This window comes from Juglans regia, chromosome 2 (assembly GCF_001411555.2).
Source record: "Juglans regia cultivar Chandler chromosome 2, Walnut 2.0, whole genome shotgun sequence".
Lineage (NCBI taxonomy): Eukaryota > Viridiplantae > Streptophyta > Magnoliopsida > Fagales > Juglandaceae > Juglans > Juglans regia.
In genome coordinates this window covers 27,732,100-27,754,224 of record NC_049902.1, presented here as the reverse complement: position 1 = coordinate 27,754,224, position 22,125 = coordinate 27,732,100, and the positions used below count along the sequence as shown (strand labels likewise).

Here is a 22,125-nt window from a genome sequence, read left to right as displayed (position 1 = left end):
TCTCGTACTAAATATATGATATATAAATAATAAATAAAAAAATTTAATAATATTAAAAAAAATGAAAAAAAAATGATATGTAATGTATTGGAGAAAATAAGTAACACTCCTCTCCATCTTTCTAATGGAATTGTCATCCTTGCAGCCTAATAGCTGATATCACGTCTCATTTCATTGAGTTTTTTATTTTATTATTATTAACCAAAACTTATTACGAAATTGTAAAATAGTTATATGATGTATCCAAAAATTAAATATAGATATCTTATGAAATAAGGTTTCGGATAATATATCTTTCTAAATAAACATAAGACTAGCATATCCTAAAGTTGTTCTAAAACTCCATCTATGGAAAGTAGTTTATCAAATCTTTATTCTGGTCTTAGAATCGATCATCATATTTACACTTAAGATCACATTTCAAGCTTTTCTCACAGACAACAAGAATCTAACAATATAAGGTTGCCATGCACAGTACTGAATATAATCATGTAATACACTTATACATTCTAATAAGATTATTGTATACCAACAGAAACACTGCAGCATATTTTACCTTCTTTTTTGTCGGTTTTGTTTCTTTATATGTTTGATAATCTGTGTATTTGATTATTTATTTTGTTATATTTAATTATTAGTGTTTGATTATTTATTATATTATGTTTGGTGGTTTTTATTACTCAATAACAGATAGAAGAAGATTTTGTGATCATCTGGATTTATTATCTATCTAACTCAATTTTTAATATTTTTCTAGATGATCATCTAGCTTCATCTTCAACAGAGGCTACTGTGAGTCTTTCTTCCCATTTATGTTGAAAGAAATATATAGTAAGTATTTTCTTCTTGCATAATCAGCCAGCTCTTTTTTTGTATGATCAATATATATGAGTATGCATTAAAAGATATATGTGGGCTACTATCTATTTTAAAGTTCGTTTATTTGTTCAGGTCATACAAATCTTGTATATACTTTGCTCATCCTCGTTTAAGAAGCTATGAACAATATGAAATATGGAATTGAGTATATTTATTTTGGATAAGTAATCCATTATAAAAATGTGAACCATAAAGAATACTTGGTAATATTTCTACTTTGCATTGCTGCTTGTTGATAATTCTTTTATTGTGTATATCTGAAGTTAACTATGAAATAATGACAAGCATAACAATGGCTTTGGCATTTGACTAGTTAATTAAATTATCATTCTTTTTAAGAGATATTGTTAGTATATATGCCTGTTATTTTGATTGCTTGTATATATCGCAAGTACTTGGTGTTTATTTAAAGACTTTACATCAGGAAGTTATGGTTTCCTATGACAAATTCTGTGCACATCTATTAGCAGAGCTTGATGATAAGTATATATAGTGTTGTTCTTGCATCTAAATGTGCTATTAGATTTAGCATGAGAAATTTACATGTGTAGATATTTCTCCAGCAACTATAGCTTCTTCCATTCGTAATATAGATTTTGAACAGCCAATATCAGTTTGATGCCTTCATATATTTGTTGGTATTCTCAGACATGACTCAGTTCATGAATGTGGATTTCTGCCTTCATTTGAAAAAAAATTTATGCCAATATGTGAGCAAACTATGTTCATAGCAATTTATATTTTATACTTAGTAAACATTTTGTCTTTTCAAGTTCCCCAGTTTCTCACGACGTGCAGATGTAATTAGTAAACACTTCAAGGACACAAAGACAGTTGAATAGATGACAATTTTAAACTTTCAATTGAAGCATTTTGGAATTTTCATATATTATAATTTTGTGTTTTGTAATTTAATGTAATATGTAGTGAATTGTATTATTGCATACATTTTACATGATAAATGCATTATATGGCCATGGAAGGTTAGAAATACTACTACTTGATCGATCACTTTTAACAGGAGTAGTACTAGAAAGTCTGAAATATATTATCATACTGGAATATATTCATATACATGATCATCTAATTTCAAATTAAATATATATTACCAACTTTACAGTAATATAGGCTTTTAGATTAAAAAAAACAAAGCTTTTCAGCATTATTTTTTTCTGAAAAAATTAAATACTATAGGCTTTTTTGTTATTTTGTTATATATATATATATATATATAATATTTATATATCCCAGGTACAACCTGGAACCCAAATTTCTGGGTTTCTTAAACCTTCACCTGGATTCCGGCCAGAGTTTGAAATTCGGGTTCCGGTCTGGGTGTACCCGGGTTCTCGGGCCAAAACCAAAATGAACAGTCTTATGTGGTTTAACAAGTCTGTGCATAGATTCATCTCAAACATAAACATTGAAAAGTTCCGAGGGGAAAACAGTGTCCTCACACTTCACCATGCTGTATCAAAGTGTGGGGTAACAAAGAAATGGTCCCTCTCAAATCTCAAATCATAAACAATGTGAACAACGGGATCCTGTAGTACATAACAATTAAGAGTTCTCTTGCAAGTTGAAGAATTTCTTGTACACAAATTTACCTATATGGCAGGATGATAACCAAGACTCACATTTGTTTCCACTCTCTGCACAACTCTTCTCAAACTCCACTCATGACAGAAATCCAGAGCAACTCGCAGTCCAGTCCCAAGTCCAAGAACAATAATGACACCTGTACATTTCTCCCCATTTTTTACCATCATCAAATAAGCCAGCATTAGGAAAGTAAAAGGAACAACGTAGAGCTACATACCGATTATAACGTTGATGGGCAGTGCCGAGATACCCAGGGTAATGGATATCAGCACATCCAACAGGAGACCACAAACGAGGATTGAAAATGCCACCCAAAGTGGACTAAAACAGTTCTGGTACAGAGTTCATTGGATGCAACAAAATCAAAGGAATGAATATTGTTTTTTTTTTTTTATTTTTTTTTATAGGTATCAAGGGAATGAATATTATTTCCTCAAATAAGTACAACTCCAGAAGATTGAGCAGAGTGACCCCTTACCCTTTCACGACCTTGATGCCTAAAATTTGCGTCATTCCTCCAAACCCAGTAATTTGTCTGTTCCATGAAAAACGAGAACATAAAATTTCATACATGTCTATCAGACCTTTTCTGCTTTCAGACACTTGTAAAAATAATGTTTTGTCACCCTGATATATCTTCAGCAAAAGTGCTAATGCTCACAATTTTGTGATCACAATTTAAAGGGCGAGTTTAAAACCCAACCATTAAACCAGTAAAATTAATAATTAGTAAAATTTAAAAAAGAAAACAAATCCAGTGGCAAAACTAACTCAAAAGAGATTAGAGGATATTTTGAATATATAAGTTTATTACTATAACATTCAAATCATATGTTTTGATTTCTTCTGTTGGATCGCGTTCTCCAAAGTGTTGAAGAGTATCCTCCAGTTGCATGGCATCTTGCCGCCAAGGATCAAGTACAGCTTGGGCATAAGATGAAGGCTCCACTGCTTGAACAATGGAGGAAATAGCAGAAATGGGATAATTACCAAGTAGAAAGGAACATGGTGTGGTCAGGGAAGACATCGGGACAGAGGGAACCCGTACTAGATCAAGTGGTCATGGGCTGAGTAGAGTGTGGAGCAGGAAGTGTTTCACTTGACGGGGGTTCAGGTGTTGGGGCAGGAAGTGAGGGGAGCTTGGGTGAAGGAAGTGATGCAGGGGAGGTTTGGAAATCACTAGAGATGGGATTCAAAAGTTCATGGCTATCAAAAGGCGAAGCCGAGACATGGTCAGGAGTTCAAAAGTTCAAGGCTATAAAAAACACGAATCTGAGACATGGTCAGGAGTGGGTTGGGGATCAAAGATTGAGAAGGGGAGTTGGGGGGTCGGAAAGAGTCAAGAAAATGTATAGACACTTGTGTAGTAGCAAGAGCCAAGATTTGATGGGGGTAAGAACTGGTGGTTTGTTCCAAGCTGGGAAAAGAAGTCTCTTTAAAAACTACATCCATGAGTACGTGTGCCTTTTGAAGTGAAGGATCAAAGCACCGGTACCGTTTGTGTCCAAATCCATAGCCTACAAATATGCATGGCTTGGTATGAAATTGTAACTTCTTGTCCGAGTTATGGGGGCAAAGAAGAGTAAAAACACACGCATCAGAAGACTCAAGGTGAAAGTGATCTGAACATTAATGGAACAATTCTTCATAGGGACTCTTATGATTTAAAATGGTTGTAGGAAGACGATTAACAAGGTAGACCATGGTGGTGAATGTGTCAACCCAAAATTTCTTTGGTAGCCAAGATTCAGCAAGAGTTAATCCCATTTCAAGAATCTGTTGGAGTTTTCTTTCAGAATGCTACTCAGATGTGTGAGAACAAGATTTGCGATGGAGAATTCCATTTTGGTGAGAAATGGAATTAAATCTTTGCGAAGTAAATTCGCCTCCTCCATTAGATTGAAATTGTTAAATTTTGGTGGAAAGCTAAGATACATCTGAATTAATGAAATGCATTTTGGTGTTCATCTTTGCGAAGTAATGCATTTGAATTAATGAAATGCTAAGATACATCTAGCTTTTGTTGCAATGGATAAACCCATTTGAAGCAAGAAAAATCATTAATGAACACCACCTAGTAGTGGCATCCACTTATAGAAATAATTGGTGTGGTCCACACGTTAGAGCGAACTAATTCTAGGGGATGTTGACTTGATCAAATGGAGGAAGAAAAGGATCGTGTTTTTGCTTTTTAAGTTGACAAGATTCAATAAAAAAAAAAAAAAAACTGACAAGATTCGTTGCCAGCAAAAGCACGTAATTGTGGAGATTTGACTATAAATAGGACAATTACATCTGAAGGATGTCCTATTCTAGAATGCCAACCAGAAAGGAAGTTTTATTCCTAGGAGGTGGTGCTTTTTCTTTAAAGAATTCCTTTGCAACTGGACTGCATACAAAACACTTACACTCTTGCCTTCCAAAAAAATGGCTCCATTCTGCATGTGCATGCTCAATTAAAATCTGTTGTTGTTAGTGTAGAAATAACAGTGATAATCTTGACAAAATTTTTGGATGGACGATAAACTTGTTGAAGCTAAAGGACAATGGAGAATATTGTTCAAATTAAACTTAGAACAATGGATTCTTAACAGTTATTTCCTCGTTAGGAAGGTAATTCGGAGGGCATAAGTCAAAACTGTCCGGCTTGATCATGACAAGCTGTGCAATATTTGGGAAAGGAAAAATTATGGAGTTTGCTGAAAGACATGGTGGAAGTACTCAAGTGTACTGATAGAGACATGGCTAGAGCTAGAAAAGTGTGTGCTTTGGCCCGCCATGGGTAAGGGTATTGTTAGCGTGAGCCTATAGTTCTGAGTTGGGGAGGCTTGAACAACAGCTTGACAGCAGGATACTCTAACACAAAGTTCCACACCGTTGTGATCTTTCTTGAGAAGTAGGATTAATTAACAAAAGATGTGCTAAAAAGTAAACATATTCTTTTGCTATATATGCCAAATTGTTCTTCCAGGCTCTAAATATCAAATATCAAATGATTATATGTTGCATTACTTATAAGCATTCAAAATTATGATATCATTCATAACATATGCCAAGGACCCTTCATATGTTCTTAATAATAATTAGATGTTCTAGAATCTAGTCTGTACTTGAGAAGGTCAAATTGGAATATTTGGCTGCATACAGTACAGTACAATACATGTCAAATACGTTTAAAGAATTTAACAAAAAATGTTTTGATTCTTTATATAATTAGGAGAAATAAAATACATATTGGGACGTGGCTAAGAAGTAATTCATTCAAAATGGATATGATATCACAAAGATGAGGTGAAGTAAAAAGCCCATCCACTGTGGAAACCTAATGCATGAGTTAAACAACTCGATAAAAATGGTATGGAATATGGAATACGTACACTAGGCTGGGAATCTGGAGGTGGCACATTTGCAGCTAACTCTCTGCCCCAAAAAACCGAAAACACATTATAAGATCCTTCGAGACTGAGCTAACTCCAAATCAAGAACAAATATAGTGAAAAGACTTACTGGCATATCTCACATTTGTTTGATCCTCTTGTACAAAACCAAGTATCTATGCATGAGCGGTGGGCTTTTGCAAGACCACCTCGACAATGGCACCCAAGATCTATAAGAACTTCTTCCTTCTCCTGCTGACAAACTCTGAAAAATAGAAATATCAATACTTTTTTTAAGTGAAATTGAACAGAAGATAAAGCAATTAATTTTAAGATATAATCCAATGATACTTATATCCATCTAAATCAATTTCCAACATGAAAATAAAGCAAAACTACATAACCCAAAGGTTTTTCAACATGCAGCCAAAGTCAGTAGTCCTGTTTTAGTTCCTTTTCAAAACCTCACATAGTAATTTGAAAAATCCATTTATAGCAGATTGAGCAGCTGCGGGCAATCTAAATTTATGCACCAACTTGAACAAGACTTTTTTTATGACCTTATAAGATCAATACCAACTTGAACAAGATAAAAATGATAATATGTGCAAAAACAGATGTGAAAAGGCCGAAACCTGAAAATCCCTGCAAATCATAAAACCAATAATAGCAACCAGGATGGACATCACTGAGCATAACTAAATACCGAACAACAACAATTTTTCTCCATAGCTCTGCTTTTCTTCAAAGATGGGGAACTCCAAGCCATCAACATTGAGAAAACGTAAGTTGATGCAACCCTACTCAAATTCTATAAAAAAATATTGAACCTTTCTAAATATTCTCCCTTTAAGTTAAAGCGAAAAACTTAGTTTCAATCATACCCAGCCTGTAATGGAAAGTGTGTCTTCTAATAAACTGAGTGTGGATCGCGTCCAATATCATCTGCTGAAGAGTTTCATTTCTATGGTGCATTCCAAACCAAGCACACATACATTTCTTTGTAGAGTAAACCTCATTTCGAGATTGTTTTTTCACCATCAAGTTAGTGTTACACCAACTTTTAAAAGGGAAAGTTGAAAATGACAGTCGAATTGATGGTTAGTAAGGCAATAAGCAAGAGCACGCTCAGCTTAGATTAAAAGAAAAAAAGGGAAAATGCAATCCATAAGAAACAAAACATGAAGCCATTTCTGGATAGTCGTGATGTATCAAGAAATTATATGATACCTGCATAGTTCAACAAAACTTGCTGTCCTCGACAAATATGCCTTTTTGGGAGACAGAGCAGGGGGCAGTCGTTCATCGTCATTAGAGGAGTCCACAGCAGTTGACAACTTTGCAGTTGGTTCGGGAGTCTGATCACAACCATGGTTGGCGTTGGCATTGGCGTTGGCCGACTGCTTCTCCAGGTCGGGAAGATCACCATCGCAGCTGGTGTCTTTCAACATCTGATGCCAAAAACCCAACCGGTACCCTTTGCTTTATCGATTCCGAGCACAAAAGGAAACTGAGTCACGCGATTCGAGCTTCCAAATACCCTTCAAAATTAAGAAAGAAAATCCATTGAAATATCTTGGCAAAGAGCATTGACAAAATACCTCAAACAAAACAAACAAACAAAAAAGAAACCTCTGTTGCAGCAAAAGAAGATCGAACCTCGTAAAAGTGGGTATTGGATTCAGCAATGGAAGCTTCGAGAGTCGACGAAGCACCTTAACACAGCCGAAAGAAAGATCAAAGACGAAGAAGAAGATGAACAAGCGAGATGATTAATGATGTTAAACCCCAAATTCTATGCAACCCCAACAGTGAATCACAATTTCTGGTATTTAAGCGACTCCCCAGCGCCCGTTACTCACTGCCATGCTCACGCTTCACTCGCACCTCACCGGATGGGATTCACTGCAGTTAAAAGGGAAGGCAAGGCGCAAAGTGGACGCAGCTTAAAAAATTCTCTAATCTTTCTTTTGGTCCCCACAAAATGCAACTGGTGGCAACAAACCTGAAACCACCACTTTCTTTGTCACTATTATTGTAGTTAGCCTTTAAATTAATTACTATTATTAATTATTAAGTCTACTACTTAAAAGGTGTTGTAATATGTCACGCTACACGAAATAAGTTTGGTATTATTATAAACGATTCCATGTTATCTAAAAAGTTTAAGATTATGATTTAAAAAAAAAAAATTAAAGATCTAGATGCTATTTTAGTTAAGGCAGCTGTGTTTGGATGTTAAATTAAGTTGAGTTGAGATGATAAAATATTATTAGAATATTATTTTTTAATATTATTATTTTGAGATTTAAAAAAGTTGAATTATTTATTATATTTTATGTTAAAATTTAAAAAAATTGTAATAATAAGTTGATATAAATTTATGATCCAAATGAAGCCTGATGCCTATAAATTGTGTGAACTTTGTGATTGAAATGTGCGACATAATCCCGATATCGTACTAACTATTAGAGGCTAAATTGATCCAAATGTTTTATGACTATGCTTCATTTATTAATACAAAATTTTTAATGATTATTGGATATTGATTTGGTTAAATCTTTAATCCTTAAGATAATAACATCAGTCTAACCAACATTGATCTTAACGTCTTATGGGTGAAACTAGGGTTTCCATCCCCAATTTCGATTGTATGAAAGAAAAAAGATACAAACAAATTAGATATAATAGAGCCCACTTAAGTTGGATTTGAATCCGTCAAACATATGTCACATCTTTCGTATTTTAAGTTATCAAACACGTAACACAAATCTAATAAACTCAATATATAGACCTTAAACATGCTTGTTATAGCACATATATTGAGAGAACTTATGGGGAAGGATGACTTGTGAGGATTCAATTAATGATAAAGAAGAGACATCGTGATAATATGCTCAAGATATTAACTTAAAATAAAATAACTTAGTACATAAATTAATAGAATTGGAATTAAAATTTAATATCTCAAAAACACACATAACATAAGATATATGATCAAAAAATAGATTTAGACCTCATTTGGATTGCAAAATATCTCATTTCAGCCCACCCCATCTCAACATCAAAACACCATAAATACAAACACTTTTCAATTTTCAATTTTCAATTTTCAATTTTTTCATCTCATTATTACCTAATTACAAATTTCCTAAACTTTAAACAAAACATAAAAAAATTTAACTTTTTAAAATCTCAAAACAAAAATTATATTAAAAAATTATATTATAACAATATTATAATTTTATAATATTTTTTATTCAACTTTTCTCTCTCATTTTCCAAAGAAGGTTGCTAGAGACACAAAAGATCCCACACACTGATGTGGTACACTGTTATTGTGACACGTCTCCCCCCCCTCTCTCTCTCTCTCTCTCTCTTTGTGCCTCTCCCTCCTTGTGCCTCTCCCCTCCTCTCCCTTTCCCTCTCTCTTTCTCTCTCTCTCTCTCGGGATGGTTCCTAATCACCACTGACAGCCAAATAACAACTAAGAACCTCTATTGAATTATAAAATTTTAAAAAATTTATAAATAATTAATATCTAACTAGTTGATATTTATCCAAAATAACAATATATTATATGCATACATATATTATTAATATATGCACTTAATATTATAGCATATATCTATTTCATATATGGTTCCCACATGCTAGTATATGAAATTATTAAATTTTATCGACTAATTATTATACAAATGATAAAATATACCTATGAAGTATATTCACTATATAAACATAAGTAATTAGATTACATATTATATATTTAATTATAAAAGTGGTATTTTTATATTATTAGCTAATACATATATATTTGTATATACATAGGTGTATGTATATATTTATCAATATATAAATGAGTTTTAATGGAGTTGAACTAACGAGTCGACTCGAGCATAAACGAGCGGACCTTGACAAATCTTAACTGAGTTGAGTCGAGTTTTGTCGAGTATATGTCATTTACAAATCGAGCAGATATCTGCTTTCACGAATGAGTTTTTTTTTTTTTTTAACGAGTCGAGTTCAATTTGAGTTTAACTGAGCCAGTACTGAGCAGGTTATCGAATAAACTGATTCATTTACAACCCTAGGAGTGGGGGCACTGGGGAGGGGTAGAAAGAAAGAGAAAAATAATTTATTTATTTTTTACGAGTCGAGTTCGATTTGACTTTAACTGAGCGAGTACAGAGCAAGTTATCGAACAGATGATTCATTTACAGCCCTAGGGGTGGCGGGCACTGGGGAAGGGGGAGAAAGAAAAAGAAAAATAAAATAGGGGGAGACATGGCACACTGCCACACTAGGCTGGTTCATTGAGATTCTTTTATGTCTATAATATTTTATTTTTCCAAAATCTTATAAAATATCTTAACTCAAACAATTTACTATTATTCATAAATTTATCATTTCATTTGAAAATCCAATCAATGCCTTATTGATGACTTGAGATACTTACAATGACAACTTTGACTTGAAAGCTTTAAAAAGAAACTTTGATACCTACAAGCACTTCTAATGGATTTTTTATCCTATTCTTTAAAATACATTAAAACTCATTTTATTTTATTTTACATACTGACTTTTATAATATGTCATTCATTAGCTTATCTATTTTTTTTTCTATATCATTTAAATATTCTTTTCTTATTCTTTTTAAATATTTCATTTTTACCAATAAATTTACAATATCCATATATATATATAAATATTTATATTTGCAATTTGATTTTATATATAATGTAAAATAATTCAATCCTATATATATACACGTAAAATATATATATAAGCCAAATAAAAATTAAAAATAAAATCAAAATATGAAAAAATTGGTTTAAAAATATTTCCAAGATATTTTTTAGAGAAGAAAATGAAATATATGTGTTTTAAATGATGAACAATAAAAAGAATTTACTTATATGATAAAAATCAAAGTAAAAGAAAATGAGGGATCAGTAAATGAGATATTAATAATAAAAAAATTTTTACAAGATGAACAGTATCTGCTACATATACGTAACGGGTTACTGCTACTTGTATTTTACAATTCCTTTTATATAATCGAATAAAACTCCTTTTTAGAGCAATTATTCAAATAATTTATATTTTTTTGTATAATACAAAATTCATTAAAAGTACTCTAGTCCCCGCAAACTTTGAAGGATTTGTGTATGTACATGTAGACATACAATCACGAGACGTGTGAAAGAATAATTGCATGTCTCAAATTACAACTACTTTAATTCTCTCATCGATATTCTTACTCATGTAATCCACTAATTTGTCAATATCACTTTCCGTAATTTATTTCAGTTTTATATAACTACTCTCTATTTAAAATAGGATTATAGAATAATTGTAAAATAATTATTAATTAATTAGTACTCTTTTATATTTGGAGAACTACCAATATACTATATATATTTTTACTAGCTTTTTACAAGAGATATAAGTTACAAGTTGACTTGACGAAGTCCCGGTTCAATAAAAAGTTAACTAAATATTAATTCAATTGGATCATGATAAGAAAATTACTGACTGTCACATCATCGTGTAAAATTCCTTTTATAGAATTATGTACAGATCATGAAGTAATTCTCTTACGTTTGAGTCCGAAAAAATTTATGAGTCTAACTTATCTAATAAAATCAGTTTAATAAGAGATAATTGATCATTTTTTATAAATATGTCTAAAACTCTATCTATATATAATGTGAGATTATACCTTAACACCCTCCCTCACGTACAGACCAGTATTTTTTCTGATTATTATCACGTGGTAAGTAGTATGAGTCTCTATTCGTCATGTGGCAGTCTTTAATATTATAAAAAAATTCATAAATCTAACTCATCTCATAAAATATGTTCAATAAAAGAGGATTGATCATTCCTTATAAACATATTCAATACCTTATCCACAATCAATATCAATATAAGATTATTTCTCAACAAAACTAACTGATCATGTCCAACACATGCATGTCAACGTGATCATGTTTTTGGTCTATATATGTAAGTTGAAAGTTAAAATAGTGATCAGGTAGTTAATTCCTAGCTAATTAATATTATTTCATGGTGAAATAACGAAATTAACCACCATCAAAGATGTTCGAGATATATATAAAGAGGGTACGTAGAAGAATACACTTCATTCATTCACACTCACAAAAAAATTGCAGCAAAATTTTTGGATTAATTGTATTGTGAGATCGAATTAAGTAGGCGGCTCCATCCAGCCTGGAAGGAGCTCTGTCATTTACTTATCATGCATGTACACTTACGTACAATTCTTTTCCTCCATCAATGCTCAGACCAAAGAGCTATCTTAGGAGTCACAAAAGCATAAGCTGCACCAGGGAATTCAAGGGAAAACCCATTTTCAAGTTATCCTTTATCTTTTGGATCCGAATAACTTAAAGTAGTACTCCTCCTAGCTTGTATTTCCGTGAAAGCAACTGATCCTTCACCTTCCTTTATTCCTACAAACAAGACTCCTAGCCTGCACCTCCTCCTATATTTATATAGTGTGAGACCCCAATTCCTAACCCAACTTCCTACACCAAATTTCTGTAAACCATTGACGTAAAATCATGACCTCTGAACAAGTTAAGCACTCGTCCGCAGAAGGAGATCAGAAGCAAAAGCCATTTGACCGTGGAGTCAGGGAGATGGTGTCTGCCATAACTCACCGCTTTGCTGATCTTCAGAAATCTGGGTCAAGCAACAAGGAGCAGGGCGATGATCAGGATGATCATGGTGTAAGCATCGTCACCCTTGCAGGAACCAACACCGGAGCCACTCTGCGAAGCGAGATGGACGAGAAAGCCAGTCCTCCTCATGGGGTTTCACATGGGGAGCCTGAGGACCTGAGCACATACGTGAACAGCAACTTCCAGGCCATCAACAACTCAATCATGATGGGAGGCAGTTACAACACCCACGACCCAGGTGTTCATGTGGACATCAAGGACTACTTTGACAGCAAAGGCCATAAGCCAGACAAACATGGAAAGAAGGGTAAGAGAAAAGAGAAGGAAAGCTCCGAAAGTGACCAACAAATTACCGAGCATTCTGATTCTGATTGAGATCCTCAAAAATATATATAATAAAAATGCAGAGACCAGGAGAGGTCTGAAGGGCTATATATATTAAGAAGCTTTATGTCTTTGCTATAATTACAAATAATATATAATAAGGTTTTTTTTTTTTTTTGGTGCTGCTTTACAGTTTACCATCTCTATGTATTCTGTTTGAAAGCAAAAGAATAGAAAAGAAAATTATTAATAAGATCGTGTGTTCCGTTAACAAGCTCTTTTCTTAATTCAGAGCTATTATTCTGAACCAAAACCATTTAATTTTCTTCCCAGTATAACTCTTCAGCGATAATCATCATTTATTTTTTCATCATCCTCTCATCATTCCATAATTTGATATTAGATGATTGAAAACTATTTATTATATTTCACTTGTAAATCTATCATTTAATGCCACATCATGAGATGATGAGAGGATGATGAAAAAATAAATGATGAGTAGATTTTTTTCATATAATATATATAGGGCATTTTTTGTGAAGTACGTAATTGAGCCAAACAGAACAAGAGTAATTAAAAGTCTAGCTAAGCTAGACCCATCACCAAACTTTGAGTTCCCATACATGAATAAAAATGCAACTTGAGGAGAATCTTCTAAGATCTCTATTTTTCTTTCCATTTCCCACATTCTCCCCTAAACCAAACACTTCCAAAAAATAATTCCCCGCACAGCTAAAGACCTAATTAAACTTTTACAAACTCAGTAAATAGAAGAAGAAGAAAAAGAACAAGCCATTTTTCCAATTGTGAAATTAATTCTATATGGAAAAATCTTTTTGCAAGCAATTTCGTACACCAAATCGCGTATCAATATTAAATGTAAGATATTTTATTTATTTATTTTTATAATAAAAAAAGTTATGTGAGTGTTAGTACGCAGTTTGGTACGCTAAACCGCTTGTACCTAGCAAATCCCATTCCATATTCTCCATCCTGAAACGGGAAGGAATTAAATTATTAAAGTAAAAGAAAATGGTACAAGGAAGGAAGCTTACACCTGTACTTCTACCTAATTAATATATGAATATTTGTTATTTTATTTAAATATGTACATATTTAAGCATTAAGATCGAATAAAAAAAAAATTATATATTAATTAGATAGAAGTGTATAATATAAGACTTCTATAAATCCATAAACAATCTCGGGCATGAGCTGCAAAAAGTGCCGCCGTTTGCAAAGGAATGGCCCAATGGGCTTTGTTTTGGGTGTTACCCGGTCATGATTACTCCCTCTCCATGTAAAATCAGGTTGAAAAAAAAAAAAATATTCTACTTGTATCATTACTATTCAAGTATATCTTATGGACTCTTGTTTTGTAGTTAATACTCTCTCTCGACTAATCCAGTTTAATTGTGGGCTCTCTTTATTATGGACCTTCTCCGTGTAAGCCTTATGAGCATCATGGGCCTCAATAATTATTGTGGGCCTTATTCGAGTCTATACGACCCAACCCTACAGATTTAAACTATGCGGCAGAGAAGTAAAATAGAAAAAAACAAAAAAGAAGTGAAACTCCACTGCCAAAAAAAGTAAAAACGAGTCCCTGACCGCGCTTTTTTTTTTAGAGAAAAATAAGATGAAAAATGATACTACGTAAATATCGTGCAATCATTTTAAAAAGAGTGAATAAATATAAGATTTACATGAAAAAAATTAATTTTTTAATAATAAATTTTATATTTTTTTAAAATGACTGTACGATATTTATGTATTCTACGAAGGCATATATTATTACTAAAATAAATAGGATAAATGGGTGGCAAATATTCAGGAGTAGGAAGCTGTAGAAAGAAACTGACAGAAGAAATATAGATGATGGGATGGTGGGGCATATTCATATTCTGGTGAATTCACGAATATTTCCCATCAAATCTTAAAATATGGTTTTGGCCTTTTGGGATATGATACGTAGAGAGCTCGAAATAAAGAGCGAGAGACAGAGAAGTGATAGAGAGTTTATCAAATAAGGTGTGATCAAGAAAATTACTTATTTATTATTAATTATTTTTAATAAAATGAATATTTTTAATTAAAATGAATCTGTTTTATCGTTAAAAAAAACACAAATATCCGTTTTTTTTAAAGTAAACTTTGGTTGATAGTATAACGATGCATTGCCCATCATTGGTAGTGAGCAACAGTAGAGAAAATCAGTGGAACCTTACAAGAAAAAAGACTTTGGTGACTAATTTATTGCAATCAAAAGATTAATAATAATCAATTTTAGTTATAAATAGTCATTTCGTTGAAATTAACTGGTCGTAAATAAATAATTTTTTTAAAATGACGTATTAGATCACAAAGAAAGAGATTAAGCCTCCCCTTATAAGTTATGCCAGTAGTTTCTACTATTAAAAATAATATTTTAATAATATTTTATTCAAATTTTAACTTTTAATTTTAATTTTAATTTTATCTCAACTCATTATTCATACCTTTCCCTTAGTTGTTTTAACTATTTATAAGTCAGTACGTAAACACATTATTTACGATTCATTACAACTATAAGACAAGTCAAACCATCAATACGGACTTTTTTATATATGCTAGCTGCCATATCATAATGTGTTAAATTTGATAATAAGCAAATTTGCTAATAGATTTCTGTAAAACTAGAAATACTGATTTACAAGAAGAAGAAAGAAAAAAAGAAAAATCTAATATATAAGTCTCACTCAGAATATAAGGAGAAAATGATATATATATATATAGATGAAGTAGATCCTATGAGATCGAAAGAAACTTTGAGAAATTTGGATCCGTAATTGGATATACAACTGATCCAAGTCTAATTAAAATGACCAGGCAGCTTGGTGTTTCCAAAACTCGATTCGTTAGATTAAACTGTAATTGGATAATGTCTCTCAATCCATACAACGGTACTGTCGGAAAATTCCTGGTCCACTTTCTTGGCCAAATACAGTTTTCTTTCACCAAAAAGCTTCATGGCCATGGCAATTATCACAACTGGGGAAAACAAAAAAGTCATGTATTCGTTTTTATTTATTATGCTGGAGATATCGAAGTTGAAAATATGCAGAAGCAGTAGTCATCACGAAGTATATATAGAAGTATCAAGAAAAATTACAATTTCTGGAGGAGATGGACGTAGTTTTCATTAAATGGAGAAAACCGTTATGCAACTTGGCCTTAATGTCACCGTGAATCACATGATGAGGAGACTACCATGACCTGCAACTGTGATTGATCTTGTTCCTTGACCTCTTCATGAGCTTCTTGAGCTAATTTTGATACGCATGTCTTCATCTCCTTGTTCTTACCCCACAGGAGTATGTACAATCCAATAATCACAACGATGGATCCCAACAAACTGCATGCCATTTTAGAGTGCATACAGAAGAAAGTTAGCAATAATTATAACGAGCTAATTCATAATAATTTAATGCAGGAGGTGATGGCGTAGTAGTTTAACATCAAGAAGAAGAAAATGATAAGTAATGAATAGTGAGAATAAGTCACCTTCCAAGATGAACTTGCTCGTGCAGAATGGGGATATCAAACATGGCTGCCAGTATTTGAATGAGGGGGCTGAATGCTGCTGTGAGAACTGGACCCCTTTTCTTGACACACCACGACATACCCACATAGCATAAACCAGATCCTATCATTCCCTGCATGCGTCAATGCTTTATTCTCACGTCAACTTAATTAATAGAAGCCATGCAGATTATTAATACTGGTTTTCTTAACATTGTCGAACTCAGATTATAGACAACTTTAAAAAAAGTAGATGCATTTAAAGTTATGAAGCAAAATTCTGGTTTCAGCAAAGCTAGAATGAGATAACTTATTTTCTGCAACAAAATTGCAGAAAATATATGAATGACTTCCCATGGACCAAAAGTTATGTTAACAACCAGTAAAAAATGCATGAACAGATATATTCATGAAAATACATGTTGAATTAGTGCAGATTGTAAAATTCTCAGTTTGTCAAAAGAAGTCCAAACTACATTTGCCTCATCAAACACCAATCTTTCCACAAAATAAGACAGAAGTAAAGGAAAGGTATACTTACAGCATACAGGACAGTGATGATTTCCATTTTTCCCTTGAGAACCCATGCAGAAAGGTTTCTGTTTGTGGACAGACTTAAGATTGCGGATTGAATGGCACCAAAGAAGGACATAATAGCAGTGCTGGAATACTGGCAGGGGTATCTCTTTCCTATAGGTGATTGTAAAAGAAACCATGAAGACCAAAACAGGACTCCTAAAACCAAAGCTACTGAACCAACGGTCCATCTCTGTGTTTTCTTGGCAGAGCTGAGCTTGACAGCGTGACCCATGATTTGAGTAACAGACTGTGAATGAGAATGATCAAACAAAGGCATTCCTCTGTAAAGAGTCAGCAGTGTGGCACCGCCAACACACACTACTGTGCCAAGTAGTTTGGCTCTTCCACTGTTACATTTCAAGTTCACTGTCTCCAACCTGTGGTGTAAAATAAGTAGAGGTAACAGGAGTGAATAGAACTACCATTGCAATGGAAACGACTTACTTTTTTCACCAGACAGTAACAATAGTGAATTCTTGTAATGGATCGACCATTCATACCCAAGTGGTAATGCCATTAGAAATGTGATCACGGGCACCATGTTGACAAAGGCGCATGCAAAAGTAGCAGATGTGTATTGAATTCCAAGAAGGAAGAAGTATTGTGTAATGGATGCCCTACAGGAAAAAAAAAATGATTGTTATGATACTGATAATTGCAGATGGTAAAATCCATGTATCTGTCTTAAAGAATATAATTAATTACCCGATGATTGCACTGAAGAAGAGGTAACATAAGATACGAAGTGTAAGCTTCGGTCTGCTGTTCCTGCAAGCAAACTTAGTCTATGTGACGTATTACTTAAAAAATGAAGAAGGAAAGAATAGGGATAAAGTGAAGAAAGCTCAGAAATCTATTGCAGAAGAGGCCAGTCTAGATCCTATACTCATAATAGGCCTAGATCCTACACTCAGGAAGTCATAGTACTTCAGCTCATTGAATTGCTTTTTTATTATCTTGCATGAAAATGAGACTTGGCCAAGGGGGGGAATTAACTGATAGATAAAAATTTTCCAAAGTAGCAAAATCAGGTTTAAGGATTTCCTACCTTTCCATAAAGTAGCCGATTGGAGCTAAGAACATGGTAGAAATTGACAGCCGGTATGTAACAAGGACCAAATGGTTCATTCCCTGGTCAAGGACTTTCTTGAGAAGAATATTCACGATAGCAAAGGAAAAATTGACTGCTATCATTACAATAAAAGGTTTCCATTCTTCAAAACTCTTCATGATATAGGAATGTCTATGCAGCAGCACTCTACGGGGAGGAGGGGGGGTAGGGGGCAGAGTGAGGCTCTTAATTGCTATGACGCTTCACAGATTTTCTTCTGTTTTAACTACACCCCAACACATTTGTAGCTTTAAATAATCAGGCTGCGAATAAGTAGGTTCAAAGCAAGATTAAATTCTTCAAATCACATCAATGCTTTAAGCAACCAACTTTGACATTAGTTTAAGATTTATTCCCTTCTTTTGGCTTTCTTTTGACCAATACTTTCCAACCGTGGAGTATTTGAGAATCGTTTTTTGCAGGCTCAAACAATATTATGAAGCATAATGCATGATCTCATCCTCCAAAAGTTCCAGCTAGAATCCATATAGGCCACGAGTTTCCCATTTGCAATTTCTTATAGGCTTTATTGGGGTAATGTTCTTCAGGCCTAGCCTTTTTTGGGTTATAGCTCTTAAAAATACGTAAATTCTTAGCTAGGCATCTTTTGAGTGGGGGCGTGTAGTAAAAATGGGTTCCCCTGGCCTCCCTTGCTCATAGCATCTAATACTTCATCTGTGAAACAGCATGAACAGCATCCCCATCTCTACATGATGGGAAGCACGAACAATGTGTCAAATCCTGCACTGGAAAAGCTGAGAAGAAAGCACTGGAAGTGTACTGTTGAATTTGATAACTCAACCACAGAAATTAATGCACTTTCCTCCGCTATTGTGATCAAGTGCTAGACCAGATTAATGTTTCTAACAATGGGTAAAATTCCAGCAAGTGGAAATTACGTCTGTGAGAGCTTCAAAATCTAGCAGGCCAAGCTGTAGATATTTCCCACCTAAGCTTTATTAACAAAAAGATGGAACCTACATCTCTTTTTCTTTTTCTTGTGCTTTTTCTTATTTTTCTGTTCCTGAATTTCCAGAAATGTTTCGCGTGGAGAAGAAAAAAAGAATAGTGTATGCTGATTATTGTTCAGAATAACCTACAGCTGAATGGAAAAGTAGACATTATGGTGCTCTGTGCATTCATTACAATCGGCATGGATGACATCATATTTAGCGATATCAACTGTCCAATGGGAGGATTGCTCTTTTCCAACTATTCTGCATGAATTGGCCATTGCCATTCAGTACAAGAAAATGGTTCTAATGCCAGCCAACAACTTTGAAGGACAACCGTTCGTTATCAAACCCTTTTGTACCCACGTACTGCCTTTCCCTTAGTTATGGCACAAACCAAGGGTCCTACTCTTGTCTTTTTTCACATGGTCTATATGAAACTAGATTGGCCTTTGAGCCGACTGAGTTCCCCGGTCCTAACACTCAGCCAGGCTTGTCTCCATGGCTTGGCTTGCTTATTTAGTAAAATCATCCTTACATTCCTCGTTATCTCACCATCCCAATAATGCGACATTAACTTATTAAAAAACTACTTGTTATATTTTACTTCTCTATTAATCATTTAATATTATATCAAAAAATGTTAAACGAGAATGATAATTAAAAAGACGATAAATAATACTTTTTTAAAAAAATCATTTAACACCGTGATAGAATTTGACTAGGCCTACTATTCGCCCCCAGCAGGTTGGCACTCAGCCACCCCGCCCCCTCACACCCATATGGGTGGGGGCCACATATGGACCTTGGCACCAGGCCCCATCCCACAAGGGCGGATGACCACGCCTGATGTTGGACAGACAAATAGCCTTGCAACCCTCTTGAAATTTTTCAAACAATCCAATTCGCCTCTGCAGAGACTCAGTTTGTCATAGCCATGGTTCTCTAAGCAAACTCATGGCCACATTGTGGCCTGTGGCCCAAGACAGAGAACCACGACCAATCGTGGCCACGATGTGGAGGAGGATAAGAGAAGAGAAGGGAAGGAAGAAGAGGAGGAGGAGGAGGAGGAGGAGGAGGAAGAAATGTGTTGTAGGGATGCGTCAACAACAAACTCAGATGAAGGAGGAGATGAAGAAGATGGAGACAATAGGATCCTAGAGGGATTGAGAGAGAAGAGATAAGAGAAGAAATGAAAGTTAGGATTTTTTTTTTATATACCCAATATAGGCGGGCGGGTTGGTAGCCCCATCTGCACCCCGGATCCACTTCTACTCTTCTAATAAAATCTCGCCCACTTGCCTACATAGGGTATATAAGAGCATTGGCAATGGACTAGCCATTTGCCAATGCAAGTCCAAATTGAAAGTAAATATGAAAAAAAAACAACTACATTGGCCTAGCTAAACATCCCAAATTTAACATTTACGCTATAGTAATTGTTAGCTACTTGCCAAGTCTGGCGAGCCACTATATACATACCAAATTTTTATTTTATTATTTTGTTGTCTCCCGCTCAGTCTTTCCCTCGATTTTTCTCTGTCTTCATCCCCAAACCCTCCATTTTTTTTTCTCCCGAAACTCCTATTCTTTTCTTCTTCGCCGTTCTCTTTCTTTCTCTCGAAACTTCGCCCTTTTCATTCTCTCCCGAAACTTCTTCTCTTCTTCGGCCTTTTCCTTTCTGCATCCCGAAACGTGCGAACATCTTGTCTTGAATCCTTCATCTTCTTCAACCGCAAGCACCCATTGTTCCTGCGTCTTCTTCAACCGCAAGATGCCTTCTCTCCGTCATGAGCCCACGTAGCCGTCATCTTCCAGCCCAAAAGCTAATTTCTCTTCCTCGCTCCTCTCTCCCTCTTCTCTGCTTAGATTCCTCTTCCTCTTCTCTTTCTATGTTCTCCCATTTCATTAAGTGATTTTTCTGTGTTAGTGTTTGCAAGGATCACTATGTCACGAGATTGCCTTGCCAGTGAATCGTTGTCCTCCATAAACTGAACTTGAAAATCGCGATTTGGATATTTCCGTGTAACCCATTTTTTCTCTGTAATTTGCTTAAATTATCTTAGTTTTTTGGGTTTAGATTTTCTTAGTTTCTTGACAAATTGATTTGCGATTATCCCCATACTATGCATTTTACTATGGATTTGTTTGCTATGCATTTGTTTCTTGCTTGGAACTCTATTTTTTGCTATGCATTTGTTTGTTATGCATTTGTTTCTTGATTTGCGATTATCCCCATACTATGCATTTGGTTCATTGTAAGGAATTACAATGGCATTTTGCAAAACTAAGCACAATTATATGTTCTTTATGCAAGGTTTAGGAAATTAGGCAAGAGGTTGACATTGGTTTTCTATGGGAATTGGATTTGGATTGAGAATTGAAATTAGGCAAGAGGTTGATATTGGTGGAAATGTTGCTGAATTTGATATGTGATAGGCATTTTGTGGAGATTAAATGTGTGTTTGCAAAATATTAAAAAATAAAAAATAAAAAAATTAATATTAAAATATATAATATTTTATTATTATTTAGACTTTGGGATAGCTAGTCCAATGTGGACTAATTTAGCTAGAAGTCCATGTTATGGCCAAAAGATAACATTCTAGCTAAATTTTAGACTTGGCAATGGCTAGTCCATTGCCAATGCTCTGACAAATTATAGAAAATAACTGAATATGCAACCCAATGACAACCCTCAATAAAACTCACTACAAATGAAATGAATATGCAACAAACACCAATATACACATTCTTTTTCATCCTCACAGTATGACATTCTAAGAATTCTCTCTTTGACACAAAAAGAATAATGATCATCTTAACTTTGGTGTATATTGATTTGACTCTCAGATGACAACCCCTAGAATTTTACATGGTCACCTCCTTTGCTGTTTATGTTAGAGCATGCAGTGACTCAGTCGAATATCAGTTGAGAGAATTAAGGGAGAAGTTGAAGAAATCAAATCAGTTCAGCAACAGTGCAGCAAACAATGACTCAGTCGAATATTAGTTGAAGAAATCAAATCAGT

At 34.1% G+C, this 22,125-nt stretch overlaps 3 protein-coding genes across 3 annotated transcripts; 1 reads left to right on the top strand and 2 right to left on the bottom strand.

Annotated features, from left to right (window-relative positions):
- Window positions 1-2,281: 2,281 nt before the first annotated feature.
- Window positions 2,282-7,786, bottom strand: LOC108992454. The gene is made up of 7 exons (XM_018967007.2): window positions 7,518-7,786; window positions 7,089-7,399; window positions 5,989-6,123; window positions 5,859-5,901; window positions 2,960-3,016; window positions 2,699-2,813; window positions 2,282-2,617 (listed from the first exon to the last, which is right to left on the bottom strand). The coding sequence occupies exons 2-7, from the start codon at window positions 7,307-7,309 to the stop codon at window positions 2,487-2,489; spliced, it is 702 nt and encodes a 233-aa protein (XP_018822552.1). The 5' UTR covers window positions 7,310-7,399; window positions 7,518-7,786; the 3' UTR covers window positions 2,282-2,486.
- Window positions 7,787-12,445: 4,659 nt separating this feature from the next.
- On the top strand, window positions 12,446-12,940 carry LOC108992432. The gene has a single exon (XM_018966989.1). It carries the CDS (start codon window positions 12,446-12,448, stop codon window positions 12,938-12,940), a length of 495 nt encoding a protein of 164 aa, XP_018822534.1.
- Window positions 12,941-15,970: 3,030 nt separating this feature from the next.
- Window positions 15,971-18,317, bottom strand: LOC108992445 (WAT1-related protein At3g30340-like). Its single transcript, XM_018966997.2, has 6 exons — window positions 18,078-18,317; window positions 17,735-17,797; window positions 17,530-17,646; window positions 16,992-17,406; window positions 16,433-16,584; window positions 15,971-16,283 (listed from the first exon to the last, which is right to left on the bottom strand). The coding sequence occupies exons 1-6, from the start codon at window positions 18,257-18,259 to the stop codon at window positions 16,109-16,111; spliced, it is 1,104 nt and encodes a 367-aa protein (XP_018822542.1). The 5' UTR covers window positions 18,260-18,317; the 3' UTR covers window positions 15,971-16,108.
- Window positions 18,318-22,125: the final 3,808 nt, after the last annotated feature.